Below are 23695 nucleotides of genomic sequence, written 5' to 3'. Positions count from 1 at the left end.
TCGGTTATTAGTTTTATTTTGACTACTTTTGTGGAGCTAATTTTTGAGTACCCTCCCCTCATTTTGTATTTACTTTATTATTTAATAATTATATTTTATCTTTTATTCTACCTTTTTATAGTAGTTCTACCTCGTATCATATTTTTCTTATACGTGTTTCTTTTACATTACTGATGTGTTTATTGATGTGTGACATTATGTAACGATGAGAAATGGTACAATCTATCTAATTATTGTATTTATCAAAACAATACTGTATGTTTCTGAAATTCTTTTCATGAATCATGTTTGGACATAAAATTGTTACAATTTTTGGAGATTCAACTTGAATATTTTTTCAAATTGTATGAAGTCCCAAATACAATTCTATATTTTTTTGAATATTTTTAATTCCCCACCCCGTCAAATTTTACATTTTGTATGTTCAAATAAACTCCCTATTGACCTAATTTATGGGACTATTCCGAGTAGTATTGTAGAGATTAAAAAAACAACAAACAATCACAACTCAATTTATTTAAGAAAAAAAGAGGAACTTGTATACATTGCAGAAAATCATAACAAAATAATCATTTATGGCAAATTGATCTACTACATATTTCATCTTATCTTATGTTTAGGAGTTTTTAAAGATGCATATACAAAATATTCATACTTGTTAGTAGTAATAAAATTGACACCTAAATAAGTTCGTTGGACGTCATAACTCATAAGTTCTTATACTCTTTTTGTATAATTTCGAAAATATATATAATATATGTATTATAAAATAATATAATTATGGTAGAGTCTATAACTCCTAAGAAGTTATTCCAATCATTTTTCTCCTTAATAATGATAGTTAATGCTTCACCAATCTACACACCATTATTGATATAACCCTCACACCTTTAACCTAATATAGTTTTCATGGTTAATATTATGTTATGACAAACTTTTGTATGTCTTTGTGAACATAAAAACTCATATTGTGTACATTTAATAACTTGAAAAATATACGAAAGAAATAAAATAGCTCTTCTCTCATTTCTTACTTCATATTGCTACTGTTTTAGGTTAGTTTTATAATAATATATGATTATTTTAGTTCGCTTTTTATTAATTGACAAAATTAAAAGGTGATTGGGGAACCCCAATTTATAAATTTTGACTTAAAAGTTGTTTTTGTTTGACAGTAGTTATAATTTTCTGTATTTCCAAGAATACCCTCATTTACAAAAGCCCTAAGCTAAGCTAGTTCCTTTTTTCCTTTTCTTCTCTCTTCTCCATAGCCGTATCTGTGATTTCAGTGTAAGTTCTTTCTTCATCCATTTTTTGATTTTAGTGTAATATCAACACATTTTTGCTCCTTTTCTATTTTCATTTGGGTTTGTTTCTGCTTTGAATATCCAAATAGAAGAGTGTCTCACCATTTATTTCGTACTTTTTGAATGAATCTTGAATAAAAATCAGATCTGGATTGATTCTTTGTGTAGTTTTTTGAATTTATTTCATGGATCTTTAAGTTGTACTTTGAGATAAAAAGGTGTATTTTGAGGCTGTGGAAATTTCATTTAATTTGTAAGTCTCTGACTGCTTAATTCACCTAGCTAGACTAGAACATGTTCCTCTGTGTATTTTTGTTCCTTGGGCTTGAAAGGAGCAAGTTTGAGTATCTGAAAATAATGATAATTACACATATGATTCTTAGACTACAATTTGTATTTTGTACATAAAAGATACCATTGTAGGACTGTAAATCCACTAGAAGAGTTTTTTGGGCTGTGATCATGTTACTATGCTAGTGTTGCTTGATGCCCATGCCTGAAATATGACTCTTGCAGAGTCATGATTGTTAGTTGGGCTGGCGATGAAGTTACACATACAATGAGGCGGGCGGCTATTAAGTTAATTTCCCGTAGAATATTTAGTTGAATTCTTTTCTGATGCATAGGGTACTATTGCAGTAAAGTAGTTACAAGAATGGTCTCTTTGGATTTATATACTTCTAGGATATTATTACATATGAACTTCCCGATTCTTCATTACAGTTTGATGTTCTTTCCATTTGTATATAGGAATGGCACAGTTATCATTTAATCATTTAACAGTGAAATTAATTGATGATAGAGAAATGATATCAGTTACTGAGAAAAAGATGGGAAGGAAGTATGATAGAATTGGGTTTTTGTAAGAAAGTTTTTTCTGATTGTTCATTCTTTTTTTTGTCAAAATAGGTGATAAGTTGAAGTGATTTGTATTGTTACAGGCAAGATGAAACTCATTCGGAGTGTCTTATGGGCTGCCAATGCTTTCAAATTACGTTCTTCTGATCATCCTCAAGCTTTCAGGACCTTTTCAACACTTCCAAATTTTGGTGGGTACTGCTTATTTTCCTCTTGTTAAATGCTGTGCAATTCTCTTCGTCAAATTGTGTATCGTGTCATACCTAGTTGCCATTTTTATGGGAAGTGTGTGAATTTAGTTTTGAGCACATTTTAAAGCCTATTGTCCTAAAAAAAATATTTCCATGGTTGCAAGTATCTGTTTGCCTTACAATTGCACTCTCAATCTTATTACAATTATTTATTTTTATTCAATTTTTGTCCGATGCAATGATTAAATCTTTTGCTTGATATTCAAGATGAAGGATGCATTATCTACTTGCTAGTTAACTGGATTTCACTTGAAGAGTGAAAGCTTCCCCATCCTTAATTGCACGATTTAGATAAACTATTCATATTTCTCTCTAGTAAACAAAGAATTTATTAAGTTGTTTCAGACTGAGGAGGTCCAAAAGATAGCATAAAGGGAGCATGCGTATAATGTTGAATAGTGGACTATCAAATGGAAGATGGTACTTGGAGGTTTTCCTTACTTGCGGATTTATGAATTATCTAGCATTTTATGGATAAAATTTGATTCCAATTTCCAAGTAAATGGAAAATTTCAACTAAAGACAAAACAATTTATGGGAATGAAGGTGGAAGATAACCTATTTATGATGGAAAGGAAGGAAGACTAATATTTTTTTCTGTTTTCTTCTCATTTTGTGAATATACTTGTTATAAAGTAACAGAAATCTTGCAAGGAAGAGACAAAACCAAATTGAAAAGTCATCCCATATCACATTAGGAGCAGGTGAAGACATAAAAAGACCCTAGCACTTACCTACCTTGATTACTTTTATTTGTGTTACCGCTTTAATAGGTAGCGAGAAATAAAAATTAAGAATAATACTCTCTTTCTCTCTAAGCACTGCATAATCATAATTCTCTTTTTGGTATCCCACATTTCAAATCTTTCCATAATGGGAACTTGTTGAAATTAGCTATCTGGCTTTTTGCTGTATTTGTTTTCTCTTCCCGGCTGGATGATAATGCTACTGTTCCATTTCTTGATAGGCTAAGGTTTTTATTAAAGATATTCTGTTACTGTTCCTAGAGTGGGTGAAAGAAAATAGTTCACTATACGTTGTATTGTGAGACCTTATAGTTAATTACTCTGAGCAGTTTCAAAAAAAAAAAGTTACTCCGAGCGACTTCTAAAGAGATGGTGCAGAGATATAATTAGCCTCTTTATTATCAACCTCTTGAGTTACTGAAAGGGAAATGGGCTTGATTCTTTCGTAAAATCTATCCTTCCTCTATTCTAATTTTAACTCTTATCTTGTTAATTATATATAGGTTCTGATTGTCTATTTCAATTCCTTTTTTCTTACAATTGGTTGTTATCAATGGTAGAACATGTGATCTATTATTAAGTACATTTGTTAGAATCTGTTACGATGTCTATCTAATTCAGCATTTCAGAGATCCAGGAATCTCTTGTACTTTTCTTCCGAGCTTCTGGAATACACATGCCCTTGTGTCTTATTCTGGTCTTAAGATAAGCCTTTTGAACTTTTGCTCAAAGGATCATTTTGTTGCAGGTATTCAAGGGAAGACTGAAAGCAAAATATACAGTAATCAGCACTCAATCTTGGGAATGAATGTTTGTACACCATGTAATGTTGGTAGGAAGTGTTTCTTACATTCTGGAAGCTCAAAGGAAGCTGAGATGGGAAACAATTCTAGGCCAATGGACTTTGTTAGAGGACGTACGGAGGACCATACAAGGTATTTCCCAAGTGGTGCTCCACTTTCTAGGTATCACATCGAGCAGGATGCTGATATTGTCCATATAAAGGTTCTTCGCAACAACGCCTTTGTAACTGTGACAGATTCGAAAGGGAATAAAAAGTTTGGAGCTAGTGCAGGTAAGCTAACAGGAAAAGGAGTGAAAGTTGCAAGATACGCTGCTGAATCAACTGCAGAACATGTTGGCCGTGAAGCCAGAGACCGGGGCTTGGGGTCAGTGGTCGTGAAAGTAAATGGCTTTACTTACTTTAAGAAAAAGAAGCAAGCAATTCTAAGCTTCAGAGAGGGCTACACTCATTCTCGTGGAGATAAGAATCCTGTGGTATTCATTGAAGACACAACACGAAAACCTCATAATGGATGCCGCCTCACAAAGAAACGTCGCATCTAATTGCTAATCTGTTGATCAATGTGTCCTGTTATTTGGAATGCGATGAGTCCTTAGTCTTATATGTGTTACAGGGGATGAAATCCTTTTAACAGTTTAATAAACAGTCCCTGCTAGTTTTTGGTGGCTTTCAGCTGTCTAGTGAATTTCTTCTTATCAATTTAGAGAGAGCATCTAATGTACTATTGACAGTATCAGATACGTAGCAAATACGGCCTTGTTTTGTACAATTGGTGTGAGATTTTTTTTGTCGACACTCTGAAATAGTATGGCGGAAACTGTTGTTTGTGTCAAAAAGCTGTATTATCAGTATTTGTCATATTTGTAGTTGGAATTGGAAGTAGGGGTGTACAAGCCAAATTGTCCAGTCAAACCCCAAAAAAAACTGATTTGTGATTTGGTTTGGTTTGGTTGGTTTTGCGATGAAAAAAAATAAATCGATTGTTTTTGGTATGGTTTGGTATTTAATAGAAAAAATTCAAATTGAATTCAAACTAAATCGATATAATACATATATAACTTTTTTTATATACAAAAATATTAATTATAATATGCTTTGTAAGTATTTTTTGAATTAGTTTATTACTTTTAATGTTTACATATATTATTTTATATTTGGGCTTGTAATATGATAAAAAATTGACATATTTTGTCTTTTCGTGAGTTTTTGATATGTTTTCCTTAGACAGTGTCTTGAAGATGACATTGTACATCTTATTTTTTTCGATTTTATTTATTCAAGTATCTTAGAGATGTCATTATGCAATATAATCACACAATCAAGAGAACAATCTTCAATTGAGAACTTCAAGTCTGACATTAAATCACACGGTCAAGGGAACAATGATCTATTTTTCAAACACGGTTTAATTACAAAAAAATCCAAAAAACCAAAAAATTGGGAAAATCGAAAGAACCGACTAAAATCGAAACCGAAAAAAATCGAGAAATCCTTTCTTTCTCGTCCACTCAGGGGGTGCGGACACACCTGCGCGGATTACAGGTGACAGTTACATGAATAGATTGGTTTGATTTGGTTTATAAGTTTAATAAACCGACATAATTGATTTGTTTTTTTTTAATGATAAACCAAACCAAATCAAACCGACTACACCCCTAACCGGAAGTGTACCTGCCTAGACCCTTTTCCTTGCAGAAACAAGAGCAACTTTCATAAAGTACGCTTAACGCATTGATAGTTTCAATAATTACATATTTTGTCAGACGCCAAATTTTGATTTCCTACAAAAACAGTAACTCTATTTATGATGGAGTTTCCGAAAAGTAAGAGTTCTTGTTGTCCTTCGTCCTTACTATATTAAAAGAGTCTTCTTTGCCCGCCCTATAAAGCAAACCACCAAAAAAGAAGAATTATATACTAAGTAGAGGCAACAAATATGGAAGCACTGAAATCTGCATTAATGAACATAGGACAGGACAACTACCCACAACACATTGGTAAATTTGTTTCTGTTTCTGTTTGTGTGTTGGTTTTTTTTTTCTTTTATAGAGATTTTCATGAAGTTCATATTTTTTTTGAGCCATAAAAAGTTGTAAATAATGTTCATCATGCTTGCTTGAGTTTTGTCAGGGCGGCAATTGGGCGAGTTGGTTCAAGTTTGGATGGGTCATAATGGATTAAGACAATCATTGGGTTAAGACCCAACCCAACCCAAACCAAATTAGTTTGGATCACAACAGGTTGGGTCAAAATAGGTTAGGTAATGGATTATATAACGGGTCAAAATTCAACTCAATTCAATTTTTACTAAGATTAATTGTTTTATTTGTTCTTTTAAACTATTTAGCACTTAATAAAATTATGCTTTCTTTATTATGGCTATATATAACATATCAAATTGAAAAAGATAAAATATTTTAACAAAATTTCTCATGAGCCAATTTGGGTTATATATCAACCCATATTTGGTAAATTTTACTTAAATCCCATAGTGAAAAAGTCAATTACAACTTATCCCTTCTGTTTCTTAAATTACCCGAATTCCCTGTTTTTGGCAAATTTTCGGATACATAAGTATTGTGCCTGATACATCACAAATTGATACATAATATTTAATGCTGTTGAGTTTTTTTATGGAAAGGTAACTTAAATCAGATTAAGTTTCTTTCTTTCAATAAATCACGTAGTTAAAGAAGGGAATTAACCCAAACAAACCGTAATAGTTTGAGGAATTCAAAAAATTCAAAAATCCATCGAGCAGAGCATAGAGTTCTATCAAACTTCAATCCAAATTTTGAAATCCATCAAACTATTCGAGATGAATATCTCGATTTTATTAAGACATTCTGGAGTTTGGCAATTTGAGGTGAGTTATGAACGGTACATAAGTGATAGAATCGTAGTGGCGACAATATATAGTTCATGAATCTAAAATCAACAATTGTTGCTGAATTGAGCATAGATGAATCATTGAAAAACGTTAAAATACGATACATCGTGCAAGGTAACTCATCGCCAATGATTATTCGTAATGATATGGATGTTAAGCTTTACATAGAGTTTAAGAAGTACGAGCCTGGATTCGTAATGTATCACCTGTGCATAACAACATCAGATAGAAAGAGTTGTGAGATATTATCATTCAATGCTACATCTGGTGCAATTGTTTGTATCGAAGCAAACACGAATGATACACAAGTTCTTAGTTTAGATGAATCTGAGAATGCTGCAATCTGTTATATATTGGAATTGGATGTGATGAATTACATAACTGATACAATTGGTGTGGAAGTGAAGGAAAAACAATTGCATAAGGACAAAGAAATACTAGTTGATGTAATGGCCAAATATAAACTTGATAATGGATTCAATTTCAAAGTTAAAAAATCTGACAGTAAAAAGATATGGGCATTTGAAGTTATTTTGCTATGTATATGGTATTAAATGAGTTCTGAAATGTTAATGATATATAGAAATGTTATGTTTCATTAACAAATCTGATAGCACTTTAAAATTATGATATAAAACAGATACAGATACATAGTGTCTAGATATATATATATATATATATATATTGAGTTTGATACATTGAGTATAATTTTTTAATAATTATCTAATACATATAGTTATAAATTTATTTTATAGAAAGTGAGTGGAAATTTGAACCTTGATACATTACAAAACACTGTATCTCAATAGTTAAGCAACACTCTGTACATTTCAGGTTATATCAGGTTCATTCAGTTTTTTGAGTTTTTTACTCATGATACATCATAATATTATGTATCTAATAAAGTTCAATAAGATTCCCTAATATTCTTTTGATTTCGAAATTTAGTTATGAAAATGACTATTGAAATAAAAAATGAAGGATCTAATACATGACCATGAAATGTATCAAGAGCTATAGCTTATCATAGATGTATCATATTGATCATAAATTGGCTTTGATACATTATCTTTAACGTATCAATAGCAACCTGCTCTCCATGGAATTCTGCAGCATCTGATTCCATATGATGTTCTGATACATCATCAATTTCTTGTATCATCTTGGATGGTTCTGCTTTCTAAAAAATATAACAATTACTTATAAAAAATTACTATTAAAATAAAAATTAATGATCTAATATACGACTATAAAATGTATCAAGATCTATAGATCATTACTGATATAGCAGATACAAGAGCTATGTAGCAACAGATTGGTCATAAATTTGGTTCTGATAAATTACCTTTAATGTATCATTAGCAATATATTGTTCAGTAAATTCTGCAGCATCTGATATCATGTGATGTTCTGATACATCATCCATTTCCTGTATCGTCTTGAATGGTTCCGCTTTCTAGAATTATAATAACAATTACTTATAAGAATGACAATTAAAATGAAAATTAATAATCTGATGACAATTAAAATGAAAATTAAAGATGTGACATATGAACATGAAATGTATCAAGTAGTTTAAAAGTATATCAAAATAGAAAAACAGGATTATCAAGAACTACATGATGTATGCACCTGAATATCTTCCTGGCCATGAGATTGGTCATGAGCTATGGGGGAATCAAATTTATTTGTATCATTGTGCTCCTCCAATATAATAGTTGCTTGTTTTTCTTCCACCACATGAAATAGTTGAACAAAATCATCTTTTTGAATTGGAGATGATGTGCCAGTCATGTGGTGCACTATATTATCAATGCCTTTCAAGAGATCGATATGATTTGAATCGATTTTATTCTCTAGTCGCTTGAATAACTCATACCTTTGGAAGATTAGGGCGTGTTGTAACATCTTTAATTTTTTTCTCTGCTTCTTGGGGTGCTTGTTGCACTGGAGATTTGGACTTTAATTTAGCACGTAATTTATTCATAACTACGGAATCGTTACGATGTTTGGATCTAATCTCATTGTAACCTCCCCAAGATGAATCAGAGCCAGGAGAAACGAGTACTCCTTGATGTTGGTTTAACTGAGTAAGACCAATACTAAAAGATGGATCGAAATCCATATGTTTCAAGTAATGTCGATGAAAACTAAGAAAGTTTTAAAAATAAAATCGAAGAAAAAATTATAGTGAAGAAAAGATGAAATTGAAGTTGAATGCGAATGGAGAAATTGTATTACCTTTTTTAGAAGTTCGAATTTGAGAAGAAGATGGACTGAAATTGAAAAAATGAAACCGCTTCCCTGATGACTTGAAATTAGGCAAAAAATTAGGATAGTTGTGAAGGAGTAATGAGATGTATCGGATAGTTGGAGAGAGAAAGAATAAAAGAGGGATTTTTGATATTTTTATAAATGGTAGGGAATAATAGTAAATATTGATATATAAGGCGTGTAGTTAAGTAATTTTTTCATATTTTTATGGGTTGAAATGAGTTGAGTTGAAATGGGTTGAGCTAATGAATGGACGGGTCAATAACCAACCCAAACTTAAACGGATTGGGTTGAATTGAGCGGGTTGAGTTTATTTTGCCACACCTAATTTTGTATTCGTCTATAATGAAAGTTACTTAGGGATCATGATTTAGAGCCTCTTTGGATTAGCTAATTGTAAAAGCTTTTAAGCCCCTGCTGGAACTTATTTCGTAAATAAACAGTTAATATTTGGATAACTCTTAAGAAGAAGTTGATCATTTTTTTTTTGGTAGTAGACTTACTAAAATATCCTTACAATTTTTGCAAAAAATTATAAATTTCAAAAATAAGCCTAAAGAAAAGGAGCAAGTACATATACAGAGGAAGTTCAATCAACTTACATGTTTTTGTTGTATACTTTAGAATTTTGTGATCTATTTTGATGCAGGATGTCTATGCAATTTTAGATACCCTAGAGGATTTGCACAATCTGTAATTATGTCTTGTCGCACTAGACTTAGTACAAGCATATATAAAACCTTTGATTACTTACTGATTCGCGCTTACATATTTGATAGATCTTTAAGTTCAGAGAACTTCTAGTACTTGTGTGTGACAGAGAAGTTATCTTTGAATCAAACTAAGAGCTTTTCCACGATGTTTTTACAGATATAGGGAGAACACTGAGAGATATCCCACCAGCTCACTATACATTAAAAGTAGATTCATTCTCATTCCTTGTTCAACTGCTTGAGAAAGCCGGAAGAAAAAAGTTATGAGTCTGAGATTTTTGAAGCCAGTGGTCACAAATGGTGAAGTACCAATCCAACTTCAGATTTCCGTTTTATCTTTCGGGTGTAAATGTGTTTGATTTCTTTAAATGTGGTTTCATATTCTTGAAGGAAACTGTGTCTCTATCCAAATGGCGATGAAGAAAGAGGTGGAAAGGGATACGTATCTCTCTACTTGGCCATCACAAACACGAAGGCTTTACCTCTTGGTTGGGAGGTTAATGTGAGTTTCAAGTTCCTCGTGTTTGATCAGACACGTGACAAGTACTTGACAATTCAAGGTATGTTATATGTTTCGTCTTTTCAGTTCTAAACAAACAAGTTTTAATTTTGATTTCATAATTTTCAATTTTCAGATGTCAACGAGAAGCCAAGACGCTATCATGCAATCAAAACTGAATGGGGGTTTTCCCAATTACTCCCATTCTCTGTGTTCAATGATCCTATAAACGGATACCTTGTTGGTGACAAATGTGTATTTGGTGCTGAGGTTTTTGTTATCAAATGTAGTGGTGCAGGAGAACTTCTACCCCAGCCCAAAATATCTTATTAATGCTATTTGCACTTGGAGAATCTCTAATGTTTCGCGTTCAAAGAACTCAGTTCGTTCAACAAGTTTCACTCTTCAAGATTGCAAGTGGTATATATATTGTTCACTCTTTCATTTGTATATATTCTGAAAGCAGACAATTTAAGGACAGACTAATATAATGCTGTCTAGGAAGTTAGAGCTGCATCTCAATGGATACCCTGCAGATGAAGTTGGAATCCGCTTAGATGACACACCTAAGAGTTTATGCAGATTATAAGCTGTCGATAAAGAATCAAGTGGATGGAGAGGATGTCATGGATACAGGTTTTATGCGTACTAATCTTGGTTTTACCTACTGGAGAGTGAGTAGTGTACCTTTCTAATTTATGCACTGAACAAAACCTTAAACACTACTTTATATTGTGCAGGAAGTACTGGATATGATCTTGTGAGGCTTCCACATCTTCCCTGGGTGTAGTTGGCTTGGTGATTACTGATTATTGAACAAGGCCTCTTTCACACTTAAACTATAGTACTTATTTCAGTTGCTGCACCTTGCCTTTGTACATTATTTCATGAAACTAGCAAGATATGATACAAGCTGCTTTTACTCTTCATCTGTTGGCAATGCATACTACTCTTGTGAAAGCTATCCAACTCAAGTGTTGAATACTTGTTGTAGCAGCATCAGTAGATTTTGGATTTGATATTGTACCCTCTTTTAAGAAAAGTTACCCCAATGCTCAAGCACCAGAGACAAATCTTTTAATACTTGCTATTTTAAATTTAACATATAATATATGTATATCGGTTCGAGAAATTTTGGTAGTTCTAATAAAATAAAAAAATTCACCCTAAATATTTGGTACAGTTATAAATATATATATTAAAACCTTGGATTTTATTTTTTTAAAAAAAAAAATAAAGATCAATTTGATACAGTTTGATTCAATCGGCTTTTTAGAAATAACTGACCCCCTAATTAACATGAATAATTGTTCACCAAAAACAATAGTGGGAATATGTATTATACAAAAGGGGCAGCCCGGTGCACTAAAGCTCCCGCTATGCGCGGGGTCCGGGGAAGGGCCTGACCACAAGGATCTATTGTACGCAGCCTTGCCTTGCATTTCTGCCAGAGGCTGTTTCCAAGGCTTGAACCCGTGACCTCCTGGTCACATGGCAGCAACTTTACCAGTTACTCCAAGGCTCCCCTTCGGAATATGTATTATACAAAAAAAAAAAACAACAAAAAATTTAGTATAATTTCACAGTTGAGGTATAGAGAGGGTGGTGTGTATGTAATTCTATCTCTATCTTATGAAGCTAGAGAGGTTTATTTTCAATAAACCTTCGGCGCAAATAAAACATATTAAACTCAAGTATGGAAAGAAAATACAGTAATGAAGAAATCATGCTAATTAAAGATAAAGGAAAAGAACAATAGCAAAACGACAAACAAGACGTAATCAAAGCAAATGAAAAAACAGGTAATAAAATCGAAGAATAACATAATAGCATAGAAAACTAAACAACGCTGAAATATCTACTAACCTTGTATCCTAATTCTTGCCCTTCATACCCTCATATTCATGTCTTTGGTAAGTTGCATGCGTGTCATATTTTTCCTAATCACATTTCCTCTATATTTCTTCAGCCTACCTCTACCTCTCTTGACGCAATTTAGTCAATCTCTCACACCTACTCACCAAGATATCTGCACATTCTTTTCTTTACATGTTCGAACCATTTGAGACTCGCCTCCGTCAACTTATCTACCACGGAAGCCACTCCCACCATGTCCCGAATATCTTCATTGATACTAATCTTATCTCTCCTAGTATGCCACATATTCATCTCAATATCCTCATTTTCGCTACTTTCGTTTTCTCAACGTATAATTTTTTAGCTGGCTAACGCTCATCTCATATAACATAATTGGTCTAACAATCACATTACAAAAATTATACTTATTTATGAATTATAATTTGCTCATTTAGTAACATTATATAAGAATTGTAATTTTTATAATTGTAGAATTTTTATGTTTATAGAAAGAAAAATATCTTTAAAAATCTAAATTAAATGTCCAAATAAAATTTCTAACTTCAAACAAATCGATTCCATTTAAAATAATGTCCAAAAGTCCTGAATTTCCTTGGAGCCTGAAAACCAAAGAGTCGTTTTTGTCACTTACCGTAGGGTTTTGTTTGGTATTTAAAACAATAAAATAAACAAAATGTGTGTCAATTTTTTATTTTTATGACCATGTTTTTTTTTTATTGATGTAGAGATTTTTTGAAAAGTTCATATGTTTTTTAGACATGTTCACGATGTTTGCTTGAGTTCTCTATTCGTCTATATTAAAGTTATTTAGCGATGATTTGTTTGTCTAATCATTAAGTTTAGGTAAGTTTGCAAGTATCTACGTGCTCAAGCAGAGCTAAGTGGAGGTTCACGAATTCAGTAGCTTTTTTTTGGACTCTGTATTTGTATTTGAAAATTAAATATATATATATATATATATGCGTGTGTGTATTAACTTGTGAACCCCTAACAAAAAACTAATGGTTCAATGGTAAGGAAGGAACCATTAAAACGCTTTCCCACACTAGAGTTATGAATTTGAACCCCAAAATCCTAATGACTCAACATCTAAAGTCACTGGAGGGTTTTATTCTAAAAAGAAAAAGTTATTGAGTTCTAAATAAACTATTTATATTTGTCTTTGTACCAAAGCTACTTGTTGTGCTGAACCCATAATCGGCATGCTAGCTCCGCGATTGCATTAGGTTGAATAATTGTCCATGTCTCCTGGTATAATCTCTCACATAGCTTTGTACAGAGACAAATATAAATAATTTATCTAGAACCCAATAACTTTTTCGGATCTAAATAATTTGTCCATGTCTCCTGGTATTCGAATTTTGTATTTTGTGTGGGAAAAGATGCATTCTATTTGGTTTGATTTGATTTTATATAGCCAAAGGAAGAATTTCTTTTCTCAAAAATATCTCTTTCTTTTTTTTCCCCAACGACAAAGGAACGGATCAAGATGTGATGCCTGCCTATCATGCCAAAGGCGCTGCTGGTGGATATGCCAGGGATTCGAACCCCCAGTATTCCTATCAATACTTCGATTTTCAAGGCTGTATTCCGATCAGTGGGGGGAATCTTTGGTTCTATCGAACATACAGAGAATTGAAGGTAGCATTTTATCGATGTCAAGTCATGGACCGCCCGTTTAGCTTATGGCATTGTCAAATCTACGTAGATAAGGAAAAGGTTATGATTCCTCTCAATAACATGATGATGTAATTGGTTTGGTTTCTTTTTAATCAAACCAAAGTCTAAATCCCAACAGAGAGAAAGGAGTAGGGGTGATGATGAGTTATGTACATGAGTCCTTATTGGCAGTTTAATTTGCTAAAACAATATTGATGTGGTTCTTCAACTAGCTTAGTTGAATCAATTTTCTGATACTCCATCATGAAATGAAATTAAAGAAAAGAAAAAAATAATACGCCGAGGATCACACTCATAGGAGGAATGATGAGCTTGGCTGCTTAGAGCGATGGTGGAGGGTATAGCATTTGCAGGGCATCTGAATAAATTCTACTTACAAGATTAACAAGCCAACTATTTACAACAACAACATACCACCAGCTCACTATATATTAAAAGTAGATTCATTCCCATTCCTAGTCTGGTGTTTTGTACGACCATTTATGATCTTGTGAGGCTGACTTGTTAAAGGTACAAGTTTGATCGGAGACATGCGATGACGATGATGACATGTAAATCACAATTTCTGGCATTTGCCCTGGGTGCAGTTAGCTTGGTGATTATTGTACCAGGCTTCCTCTTCATCCTTTAACGGCAAGGGACTTTATTTCAGTGCTGCACTTTTGCCTATGCAAATTATTTTATGACACACTGTTCTGTTAACGATGCATATTGCAGTAAGTCATTAAATTGTTATCCTTCATCTGTTGACAATGCATATTGCTCTTGTGAAACCTAATCCAATTCGTCAAGATATTGAATAGACGTTGCATACCAAGCATACACAAAACACAGTAAATGAAATAGCCTGAGTTCAAACTTACATGAGCTGAATTGGGTTTCAATTATGAACATATGTGTTCATTTACACCTCTACAGTTATTAGTCTTACTAGCACACTGCATTACACATAAGTAACATGATCAATCCAGGAAAAAACAATCACCATCTGGTACTAACACAATTCCCTAAACTATCATCGGTAGCTACTTAACTTTAAAAATCTCAAGAGCAGGGCAAATACAACTACAAGATTAGAAATTACCGTAACATCCTTTAAGATAAACAGATCAACTAACAGTTGACGAACCACTTATGCTGGAGTTACTCTGGAAACTGTAGCTACTTAGCACGTATGGAGAAAAACATGGCAAACACTGTGTACGAGATTAGAACCTACCATAAGATCCTTAAAGAGAAAAGGACAGTACAAACCGCAACCACCAATTCTGTTGGCATTGCCTGTTTTCCGTGGACTCCCACGATAACTCTGCACTGAACACAGTTGTCATAGCTGTTATGCAAGTGAAACAGTTAAACTTCATATCGTCAAAACTCAATAGAGAATCAACGAATTAATGGACCTTGTGATGCGATATCAGGAAGATCTGAACTAGTTGAGAACTTCAGCCATCTCTTCCTCTCGATAAGCTTAATGCATGGTTGCAACACCAACCCGATTGCAACAGCAGCGAGGCTTACAAGCATAACTTTGATTGTAGAGAAGGCCAATACAACACCGATAAGAATGGCTGGAGGCATACACAACAAAACGGCTCCAATTGTTCCCCCGGGTATCCTGAATGGGCGTGGTGCATTCGGATACTTAATCCTCAACCATACAAATGCTATAAATTCCAAGATCATTCCGAAACAATACAAGAAATTTTCTGCTGCTACTATCTCCTGAAAGCTCAACCATGAAAGTAAAATCACACCAGAAGCCGAGAAGAGAATCCCAAGTAGTGGAGTTCCATGGCGAGATCTCTTTGCGAAGAACTCAGGGAGCATTCCCCTCTCAGCCATACCAAGTAACTGAAAAGAGTCACTGCTCATTTCAGCTACAAACATCCCCATGTTAGATACTGCAGCAGCCCCTTGAACCCAACATCTCAGCCAAACTCCACCAAGTATCTTCGCAACGTCTGAGAAATAGCCATCAGTCCACAATTCACGCTCGAGGGGAACAGCTCCAGTACCAATCATCAAAGGGAAAAGATAAGACAGCACAACTAAAATCACAGCATAAAACAAAGCCTTAGGCAGAGTCTTTTTCGGGTTACGTACTTCTCCAGCAAGAGTACTTATCGAATCCCAATAGTTCAGATTCCAAAAAAGAGTATTCAGATACAAGTTCCAATCAATACTATGTACATCTGCTACCAACCATCTCCCAGGCCTAATTTTGGGAATAGAAATGAGCCCCATAACCACGAAAGGTAGCATGGACAATATACCAAGCGAGACAGCTACCCATCCAACAATCGTTAAACCTCTATAGTTCATATAAGTGAGAACCATAGTAAGTGCTAAAACAGCTATAATCCTAGGAAGCCCACCACTTAATGCAGGGATAGCTGATTTAAGGTAATCTAGGAACATAACAGGGTAAAGTGCATTGTCAATGACTCCACTAAGCCATTTCATCCAACCTTGTTGAAACCCCCAATATGGACCTAAAGCAGATGAAACCCACACAACATAACCACCATTCTCCGGGAACATAGTGCCCATTTCAGCAGTAATTAGTGCCTCAGGGACACTCCATATTAATGGGAAAATCAAGAATCCAAGAAGAGCAAAAAGAGGACCAGCTGCTTGCACAGTGTCCTCAACACCAAAAGGTCCACCAGAAACCTCATAGAAAATGAGGAATATTAGTGGCAAGAGTGAAACTTTCTTGGAATTATTTGCTCTAGGAGATGGAACCTCGTTAATCCCTATGTACTCAGCACCATTGTAATCTCCCATAGGAATTGCAGCTTCTCTTTGAGCTGAAACCCTCAATTTCTGCATTTTACAGTAAACATCTTCATCAAAAAGAAACAATTTTTTTAACAATTGATAACATGGGGTTGTACAAGAAAGCAGTTAAATTACAAAAACAATAACAAAACAATCGATCATGACAAAATTAAATAATGGGTCGTCGATTTTTTATATCAAAAACTCAATCTTGAACAATCCCTGAAAATAAAACTTTCTGCCCTTCAACCAATTGTCATGCATCAGATCTCAGTCAAAATGTATAATAAAAGAACTATTTTTAAAAAAAAAAGAAGATAGAAATAGGGTAAAGAGAATAATGACCACGAAGAAAGGTAAATCAATTTGTGAAGTTCAACCATTTATAGCCCTCAAAAAATATTGCAAAGCGCAAGATTTCTCAAGCAGAAATGTAGTACCCAGAGATTTTGATAGATCAACCCTATTTTTGTTCCTGAGAATTGACAGTTCAGTGAGGGATTAAAGATGGTGGTGAGGGAGGGAGTGCAAGAAAGTTTCTGTTGCGTGGCACACAACAGATTTAACATTTCAATGCCCCTAATGGTACGATTCCCAAAGTCAAAGATCTAATTTAAATATTTTTTTATATATTTACTCAAATAATTTTTTAAATTTAAAATTAAAAATATTAATTATTATAGATATAATAATAAAATATTTATGTCCATTTTTTTTTAAAAGGGCATAAAATTCATACATAATGAATAAAAATAAACATAGTAAGTAAAGGTATTACCACACTAATTTATGTGGTACACATGGAGTTTTAAGTGTAATCGAATTTTTTATTGTTTTTTAGATATTTAAATTGTAAATTATTCAGATTTATAATAGTTTTAAGTAATTTTCACATAATATATGTTAATCTCTTTATTTTAATTTATGTGATATAGATAGAATTTTGAGAGTCAATTAAATTTTTAATATTTTTTAGATATTCTAACTTGTTAATTATAATTATTACTATGATTTATAATATTTTTTACATAATTTTTAAATATATAAATTATTAAAAAATTTAATAATGTAATATCAAAATAACCAAATTACCTTATTCTTGAAGAATGAGAGAGCAAAGGGATTGATAAAAAAAGATCTTTTATTCTTCTTATATATAAGATCATTATTGGATCCGCATATATTTGGTAAAGAGAATAGTCCTATCAATTCCTAATGAGAAGTTTTCCTGGTGAAAGCAAAAAATCCATCATTCAATCCACAACAAATCGAATGAAATCTAGCGAAAAAAGAGAGAACACTTTGCTGAGGAATAAAGTAGCTCATCTACTAGATTTTTACTTGAATTCCCCCTAAACAGGAATTTCTATAAGGAAGAGGCTGGATTAATAAAAAAAGATAAGCAGACTGATAAGCAAATTATCTTCAGTATCGATAAAATTCCTATTATTGATAGGCCGGAATGATGGGAAAAGAGGCCCTTCCTCCTCCAATAAAGAAGGAGGAATAATCAAAAAATGGACCTGTAATAAAATGGAAAAAGAGCCTAAACTGCTCTCGAACTATTGAAAATGGTACAAAAATATCTCTCGTGTCCTTTTCTATTAAAGAAAAGATCATTTTTGAATCTAAAGATGGATGTCAAAGGTATTTTAGGCCCAATAGATGAATAATAGACATTTTTATACCATTTTCAATAATTCAAAGATATTTTAAACCCTTTTCCGTTAATGAAATATAAATGACTAGAAAGCACACACATCGTCCATGGTGCTTCTAGCCACACATATATAATAGTGAAATAAATGTGCAAGATGTTGATGGGGCCTAATATTGTGGACCAAATAAAGTACTATTTTTGCTAGGTGTCCAACCGATCAATAAATTGAATAAAAAAATTATTGATTTATATTGGGTTAATAATTATTTAATGGTTTATAAAAAAAATATTAGATTATCAATTTGGTATTGGTTTTTTTAATATTGGGTTATTGATTAAATCGATAGCCATTAAAATTATAATAATTTACTATTTTAATTTTTATTAATACATAAATATCAAAGTATCAAACAAAAGATATTAATATAATCACTATATCAGATTATTAGTACCCTACATAATTCACAGTTTATACTATATTTACCCTTTAGGCGTTAGTATTACTTTAGTTTCACAATGTCAAAATTTAAAGAACTTAGAACGGTGGAGGCTACGTTTTGTAACTACATCGGCAAGGGTTAAGCATGGGTAGGGTTGTGAATTGTGAGTATTCACAACAAAAACGTCTGATTTACTTGTTTTGTTGTATGCCTATATCGCATCAAATTGTTGGAGAAGTCGTATATTTGTTTTGAAAATATTTTTTTATTGGTTAAACCGAAACTAAATCATTAAAGACCAAAAAATGATAAACCAAAAATTGATGACAGATATCTTATTGGATTTTTATCGGTTTAACGTATTTAAAAATTGAAAATCAATAAACCAAACCGATCGATACACACCCCTAGACACAATTATTTCAAAATTTATTCTAAAAAAACTTTTATTTTTATAATTAAGAAAATTCTCATTTTATCCTTAATTATATAATTTATAATTACAAAAATATCTAATATTTATTTTAGATCATAAATATTTTTTTTTCAATAATATCATATAATTTGAGACGAAAAAATAATTTTTAAAAGGTCATTTTCTGGAAGATGTATATATGAAAGGCTGAAATAGTACGAGGATATGGGTGATCCATGTGAATCTCCTTAAGTTAGAAAATCCAATATTATTTGAATTAAGAAGATCTTTCTTTTTTTAATAAATTATATTTATTATATATATAATGCGTCTAAACTATATAGTTTTTTTTTTATTGCTTATATAAATCGGTTGAAAGTCTAAACTAGATGGGCATCATCTGAAAAGTAATAATTATGTATAGAAGAACTATAAATCATAGAAGTTACTATGAGGGTTCTTACTTCATACCCAACTGTTTCCAAATATATGAAAAATCACGTACCACCTCCCATTAATAACAGGTAATTTTATCCATCGAATCTAGGACAGATGAGAAGACTTATAGGACAGATGAGAAGACTTACTTTTTTTTTGTCTCCGCTAAAAATTGAACCTAAAACTTTATAGTTTTCAACAACTTCATTAATCACTAGGCTACTTCAATTTTTAAAAATTATTTTTCAACAAACTTCAAAAATTCATATATTCTATCGAAATTCAACTAAATTTATAACTAAATGCTAGCTTTCTTTTATTTTAAATTCCATATCCTATCAAATACTCACATAAATTGAGATGGAGGAATAAACGTAAACAGACATGGCATGTGGCCTTGCTGGCCACTAAAAGATTGGATCGGATTTATTTTAGGGAGACTTTAATCAATCCAAATAATTGGGCCATTATAGGCCCATAGGCTTAGATCAATTGCCCCCCAACTAAGGGAACCTGAACCGGGAACTTTGTTTTTTGTTTTCAGAGTATATCCACTTCTTTAGTGGATGTTTGACCATAAAAAAAGAGTTACTTTAATTAAACTTTTGAAGGTTGAAGTTGCAGCTGTGTTTAATCATATTTTTTATAATAATTATTGAAAATTTAAATAAATTATTTTTGCGAGATTTCTTTCCGGATAATATTGTCACAAATATAGATAAAATACTAAAGTATTTTAAAACATTTAAAGATCATATAGGTCACGGGTTCAAGCCTTGAAAACAATCTCTGACAGAAATGCAAGATAAGGCTGCTTACAATAGACCCTTGTGGTCGGACCCTTCCCCGAACCCTGCGCATAGTTGGAGCTTTAGTGCACCGGGCTGTCCTTTATAATATAACAATTGTGGTACCCCAGATTGAAGAAATTTCCAAATGAATTGAAAAGAATATCAATATAACGCCAAAATGTAACCTGTGCGGAGCAAGCCTACACTGGCCAGATAAATAATCTATTCCAAGTCTGACTTTTAAAGCAAACTCATTGAAAAAAAGACAGGCCAAAAGCGATTCGCTTCTATTCTCGTAAGCCCATTTCGGGTTGATTCGATTCCCCCGCTTGCCCAGCAATCGCTGCAAGTGCTTGAGAATGAGTTCACGCCGACCCAGAGTGGATTCTAGGGGAAGGGCAGAGCCTCGTCGAAGCTCTTGAACCTATTCCGAAGTCACTTGAGGATGCGATTTCCGATCTGATTGATGTTCCGACATCCCGAATCGAGCCTATTTTGGCTATTACCTTCTCTATGACTTTGTTCTCATCCCCAAACCCTTTTCAGTGTTTTACCATTCGAAGTCAGTCTTCTCAAATACTATCTGAGACAGTCGCTTGCTTCAGCATAAGAGCATAAGATAAGAATGGTCTGGTATTCAAGTTCATTCGGACCTCGTGATTTAGCTTAGAATGCTTATTCTGGACTTAGTGTGGCTGGAGAGGGGCTCATAGCAACTTTCAGTCGAAAAAAGACCTGTTGCTTTCTTTCTTGAGTCTGTTGGTTAACAACCAAGCAAATATTTCAGTCTCCTTAGGGAGGATATGAACACCATGGCTAAAGATGTCAAATCAACACCCTAAGCGACCTATTCCTGAAGTAGATGGCATCGTTTAGGAAGGCTCCAAGGCAGTTTATTCCTCGAGCAGCCGAGATATTGAAGAACTCACATTTCTCTTCAAAGGCTCTTTGGCAGCTCTCTGTCCACTCCCAATAACGGTTCCTCGGACTAGATTTCGAAGATTGAGGAGTGGCAACTCTGAATAAATTCCAAAACCTACTCCCGGATAGCAATTTCAGGAATAGGTTGACTTTCTTTTATTTTTTTATGAAAAGTGAAAGTCCTAGTGTTTTTAAGTTACTGATTACAAGACAATAATTACTTTATGGTAACATGATGATAATATTCTCTCCATCTTATAAGACATAGGTTGTCACTCTCATTACTAAAAAAAATCACTATTTTATTATTAAATCTTTTCAATGAAAAATTATTCAATGATTATTTTCATAAATATTTTAATTGAATCAATAGGAAAAAAAAGGTAGAAAGTGTTTTCATACAATAAAAAAAAACTCTCCGATATTTCAGTAAAAATCTATTTTTCATTATGCATTTTTTTAATAAGTTGATTCAGTGAAAAAATTATATTTTATAATACTCATTTTTCATTGATTCACAATGGATAAAAAATGTATTTCTAAGATAGTACTACACCAAAGTAACAAGTACCTAGTGAATAATCAAGGTTGCATAAATTAATAAAATTAATATTATTATTATTATGATAAATTATGAGTATTGCTGTAGAAAGTACACGCTCAAAGTTTAGATTGAATATAATCATCATTATTAACAAAGCAAGCCAAGTCAACCATGTGGCAATAATATTTTATGTCTCCATTTACTTTTTCACTTAAAAATATTAAATACTAGTTTTTATAATTTTCAGATACACTGCACTCATTCTAGGCGTGCAGTGTTTTTTTTCTTCATTACCCAACATACAAACCCCACATGCATTAATCTCCGTCCCCCCACCCCAACCAATTTGTTGAAAGATTATATATTTTTCGTCTCATAATAAATTTAAATTTTGAAAGTCACACATTATTATTTTATTTTTTAATAATATTTTTAAAAAGTAAGTTATATATTTAGAAATTATATAAAAAATATTATAAATTATAGAAATTAATAATTAAAAATATTTAAAAGCTATACGAATAAAGCATGATACTTTTTTATTATTATTTAGCTCTTAAAATTATAACTTAGTCATATAAATTACGATAAAGAAAACCCCATGAATTAATGTACGAAAATATTTGAACATATCTTACTGTTTTATAATTACATGTCTGAGCTCTTATTAAGTCTTAAGTAACACTTTTTAGACAATGCAAAAGGAAAATGCACTCCAAACCAGTTAATTGTCTTTTAAATTAAATATGACACGAAACTTGTTTGATAGTACAAGGAAAAAGTGTATTAATTTACGGCGAAAGTTTTGAAAAGTCAAAAATATTTATTTTAGAGAATTGTGATATTTAATTAAACTATATAAATTTAATGTTTTTGAATAGCTTGCAGATGATGTTTTTTTTCTTTAAATGCACTTTTGATAAAAAATAATAATGAAGATTTTGGAAGTTTCAGCAAGCATGCTAGTAATATACCGGGAAAAAAAAAATGAGAATTACCGGCCGACATATTTCACTGTTTTATTGCTTTAAACATGTCTATTTCATAAAATTAAAATTAAAAAATGAAGGAAATGCATAAGTATTAAACAAGTATTAGTTGTGTTTAACATGAAATGAATGGAAAAACTTTTTAAAAAATTCTAGCATATGATTTTCTCAGATGATAAGTAAATAATATAATTTTATCTTTTTTCATTTGATTATTTCGCCTACATCAAGTAGTGCCCATAGTTTGAGATTAATTCATAGTTTTTTCTTAAGAAAACGTCATCCTCATTACTACTTGATTACTTATTTAATTAGGATGATTCCCGCGGCCATTAATTAATTAATTAATAAACACAGCTAGCTATCTAGAGTTAATCAGAAAAAATCACTGTTTTACTCCTTTTAATTAAGCCGCCATGCTCATAAACTAATTAAACAAATGAATAAACCGATGGAACGTACACAAAAAGAAAAAAAAGTTTAATATTGTAATTAAATTACCTGATTGCTATTATCACCATTCTGCTGAGAAGTTTTCTTGTCTGCTACTGAATTTTGAAGAGTTTCTGATGATGTTGTTGTTTTTGTTGGCACCATTTAATTTGTAGATTAATCAGAGATTTAAATCAACAAAATGGATTTTGTGGTATATAGTTTCTCTTTGATTTACTTCATCAAGAAAATTAAGACTTGTGAATAGAGTTGACGGGGTGGGGGGTGTTTAGAGGGGAAGTGTTATTTGTGGCTAAGTACATGAATGAAGTGAGAGAGAGAAGTTAGAAAACAAGTGTACAAAGTCAAAGGTAGACATT

The 23695-nt window shown here is 32.3% G+C and overlaps 2 protein-coding genes across 6 annotated transcripts; one reads left to right on the top strand and one right to left on the bottom strand.

The window, feature by feature from the left end:
- Nucleotides 1–1187: 1187 nt before the first annotated feature.
- On the top strand, nucleotides 1188–4846 carry LOC129889588 (probable ribosomal protein S11, mitochondrial). 2 transcript variants are annotated; one of them, XM_055964962.1, is made up of 4 exons: nucleotides 2266–2356; nucleotides 2762–2836; nucleotides 3053–3120; nucleotides 3911–4846. In XM_055964962.1, exons 2-4 carry the CDS (start codon nucleotides 2796–2798, stop codon nucleotides 4507–4509), a joined length of 708 nt encoding a protein of 235 aa, XP_055820937.1. In that variant the 5' UTR covers nucleotides 2266–2356; nucleotides 2762–2795; the 3' UTR covers nucleotides 4510–4846. The 2 variants fall into 2 exon arrangements, with proteins under 2 accessions (XP_055820938.1, XP_055820937.1); XM_055964963.1 differs by lacking the exons at nucleotides 2762–2836; nucleotides 3053–3120 and adding an exon at nucleotides 1188–1290 and having other exon boundaries at nucleotides 2249–2356.
- Nucleotides 4847–14694: 9848 nt separating this feature from the next.
- LOC129889587 (probable polyamine transporter At1g31830) lies at nucleotides 14695–23677 on the bottom strand. Of its 4 annotated transcripts, none has more exons than XM_055964959.1 (2): nucleotides 23385–23677; nucleotides 14695–16730 (listed from the first exon to the last, which is right to left on the bottom strand). In XM_055964959.1, the coding sequence occupies exons 1-2, from the start codon at nucleotides 23478–23480 to the stop codon at nucleotides 15288–15290; spliced, it is 1539 nt and encodes a 512-aa protein (XP_055820934.1). In that variant the 5' UTR covers nucleotides 23481–23677; the 3' UTR covers nucleotides 14695–15287. The 4 variants fall into 4 exon arrangements, with proteins under 4 accessions (XP_055820934.1, XP_055820936.1, XP_055820933.1 ...); XM_055964961.1 differs by lacking the exon at nucleotides 23385–23677 and adding an exon at nucleotides 17778–17795; XM_055964958.1 differs by lacking the exon at nucleotides 23385–23677 and adding an exon at nucleotides 17126–17271.
- Between the last annotated feature and the right edge of the window lie 18 nt (nucleotides 23678–23695).

The sequence above is a fragment of the Solanum dulcamara genome, chromosome 5, assembly GCF_947179165.1.
Source record: "Solanum dulcamara chromosome 5, daSolDulc1.2, whole genome shotgun sequence".
Lineage (NCBI taxonomy): Eukaryota > Viridiplantae > Streptophyta > Magnoliopsida > Solanales > Solanaceae > Solanum > Solanum dulcamara.
The sequence above is the reverse complement of the archived record's forward strand: the minus strand, read 5'-3'. Positions and strand labels throughout refer to the sequence as shown.

Excerpts from the sequence above, each read along its gene's own strand:
- LOC129889587 (XM_055964958.1), bottom strand. The coding sequence starts at position 17,254 with ATGTTAAATCTGTTGTGTGCCACGCAACAGAAACTTTCTTGCACTCCC. Across the intron at positions 16,731-17,125 it reads TGATCTATCAAAATCTCTGG|AAATTGAGGGTTTCAGCTCA; the intron begins GTACTACATTTC and ends TGTAAAATGCAG.
- LOC129889588 (XM_055964962.1), top strand. The coding sequence starts at position 2,796 with ATGCGTATAATGTTGAATAGTGGACTATCAAATGGAAGATG. Across the intron at positions 2,837-3,052 it reads GGACTATCAAATGGAAGATG|TAACAGAAATCTTGCAAGGA; the intron begins GTACTTGGAGGT and ends CTTGTTATAAAG. Across the intron at positions 3,121-3,910 it reads CCATATCACATTAGGAGCAG|GTATTCAAGGGAAGACTGAA; the intron begins GTGAAGACATAA and ends ATTTTGTTGCAG.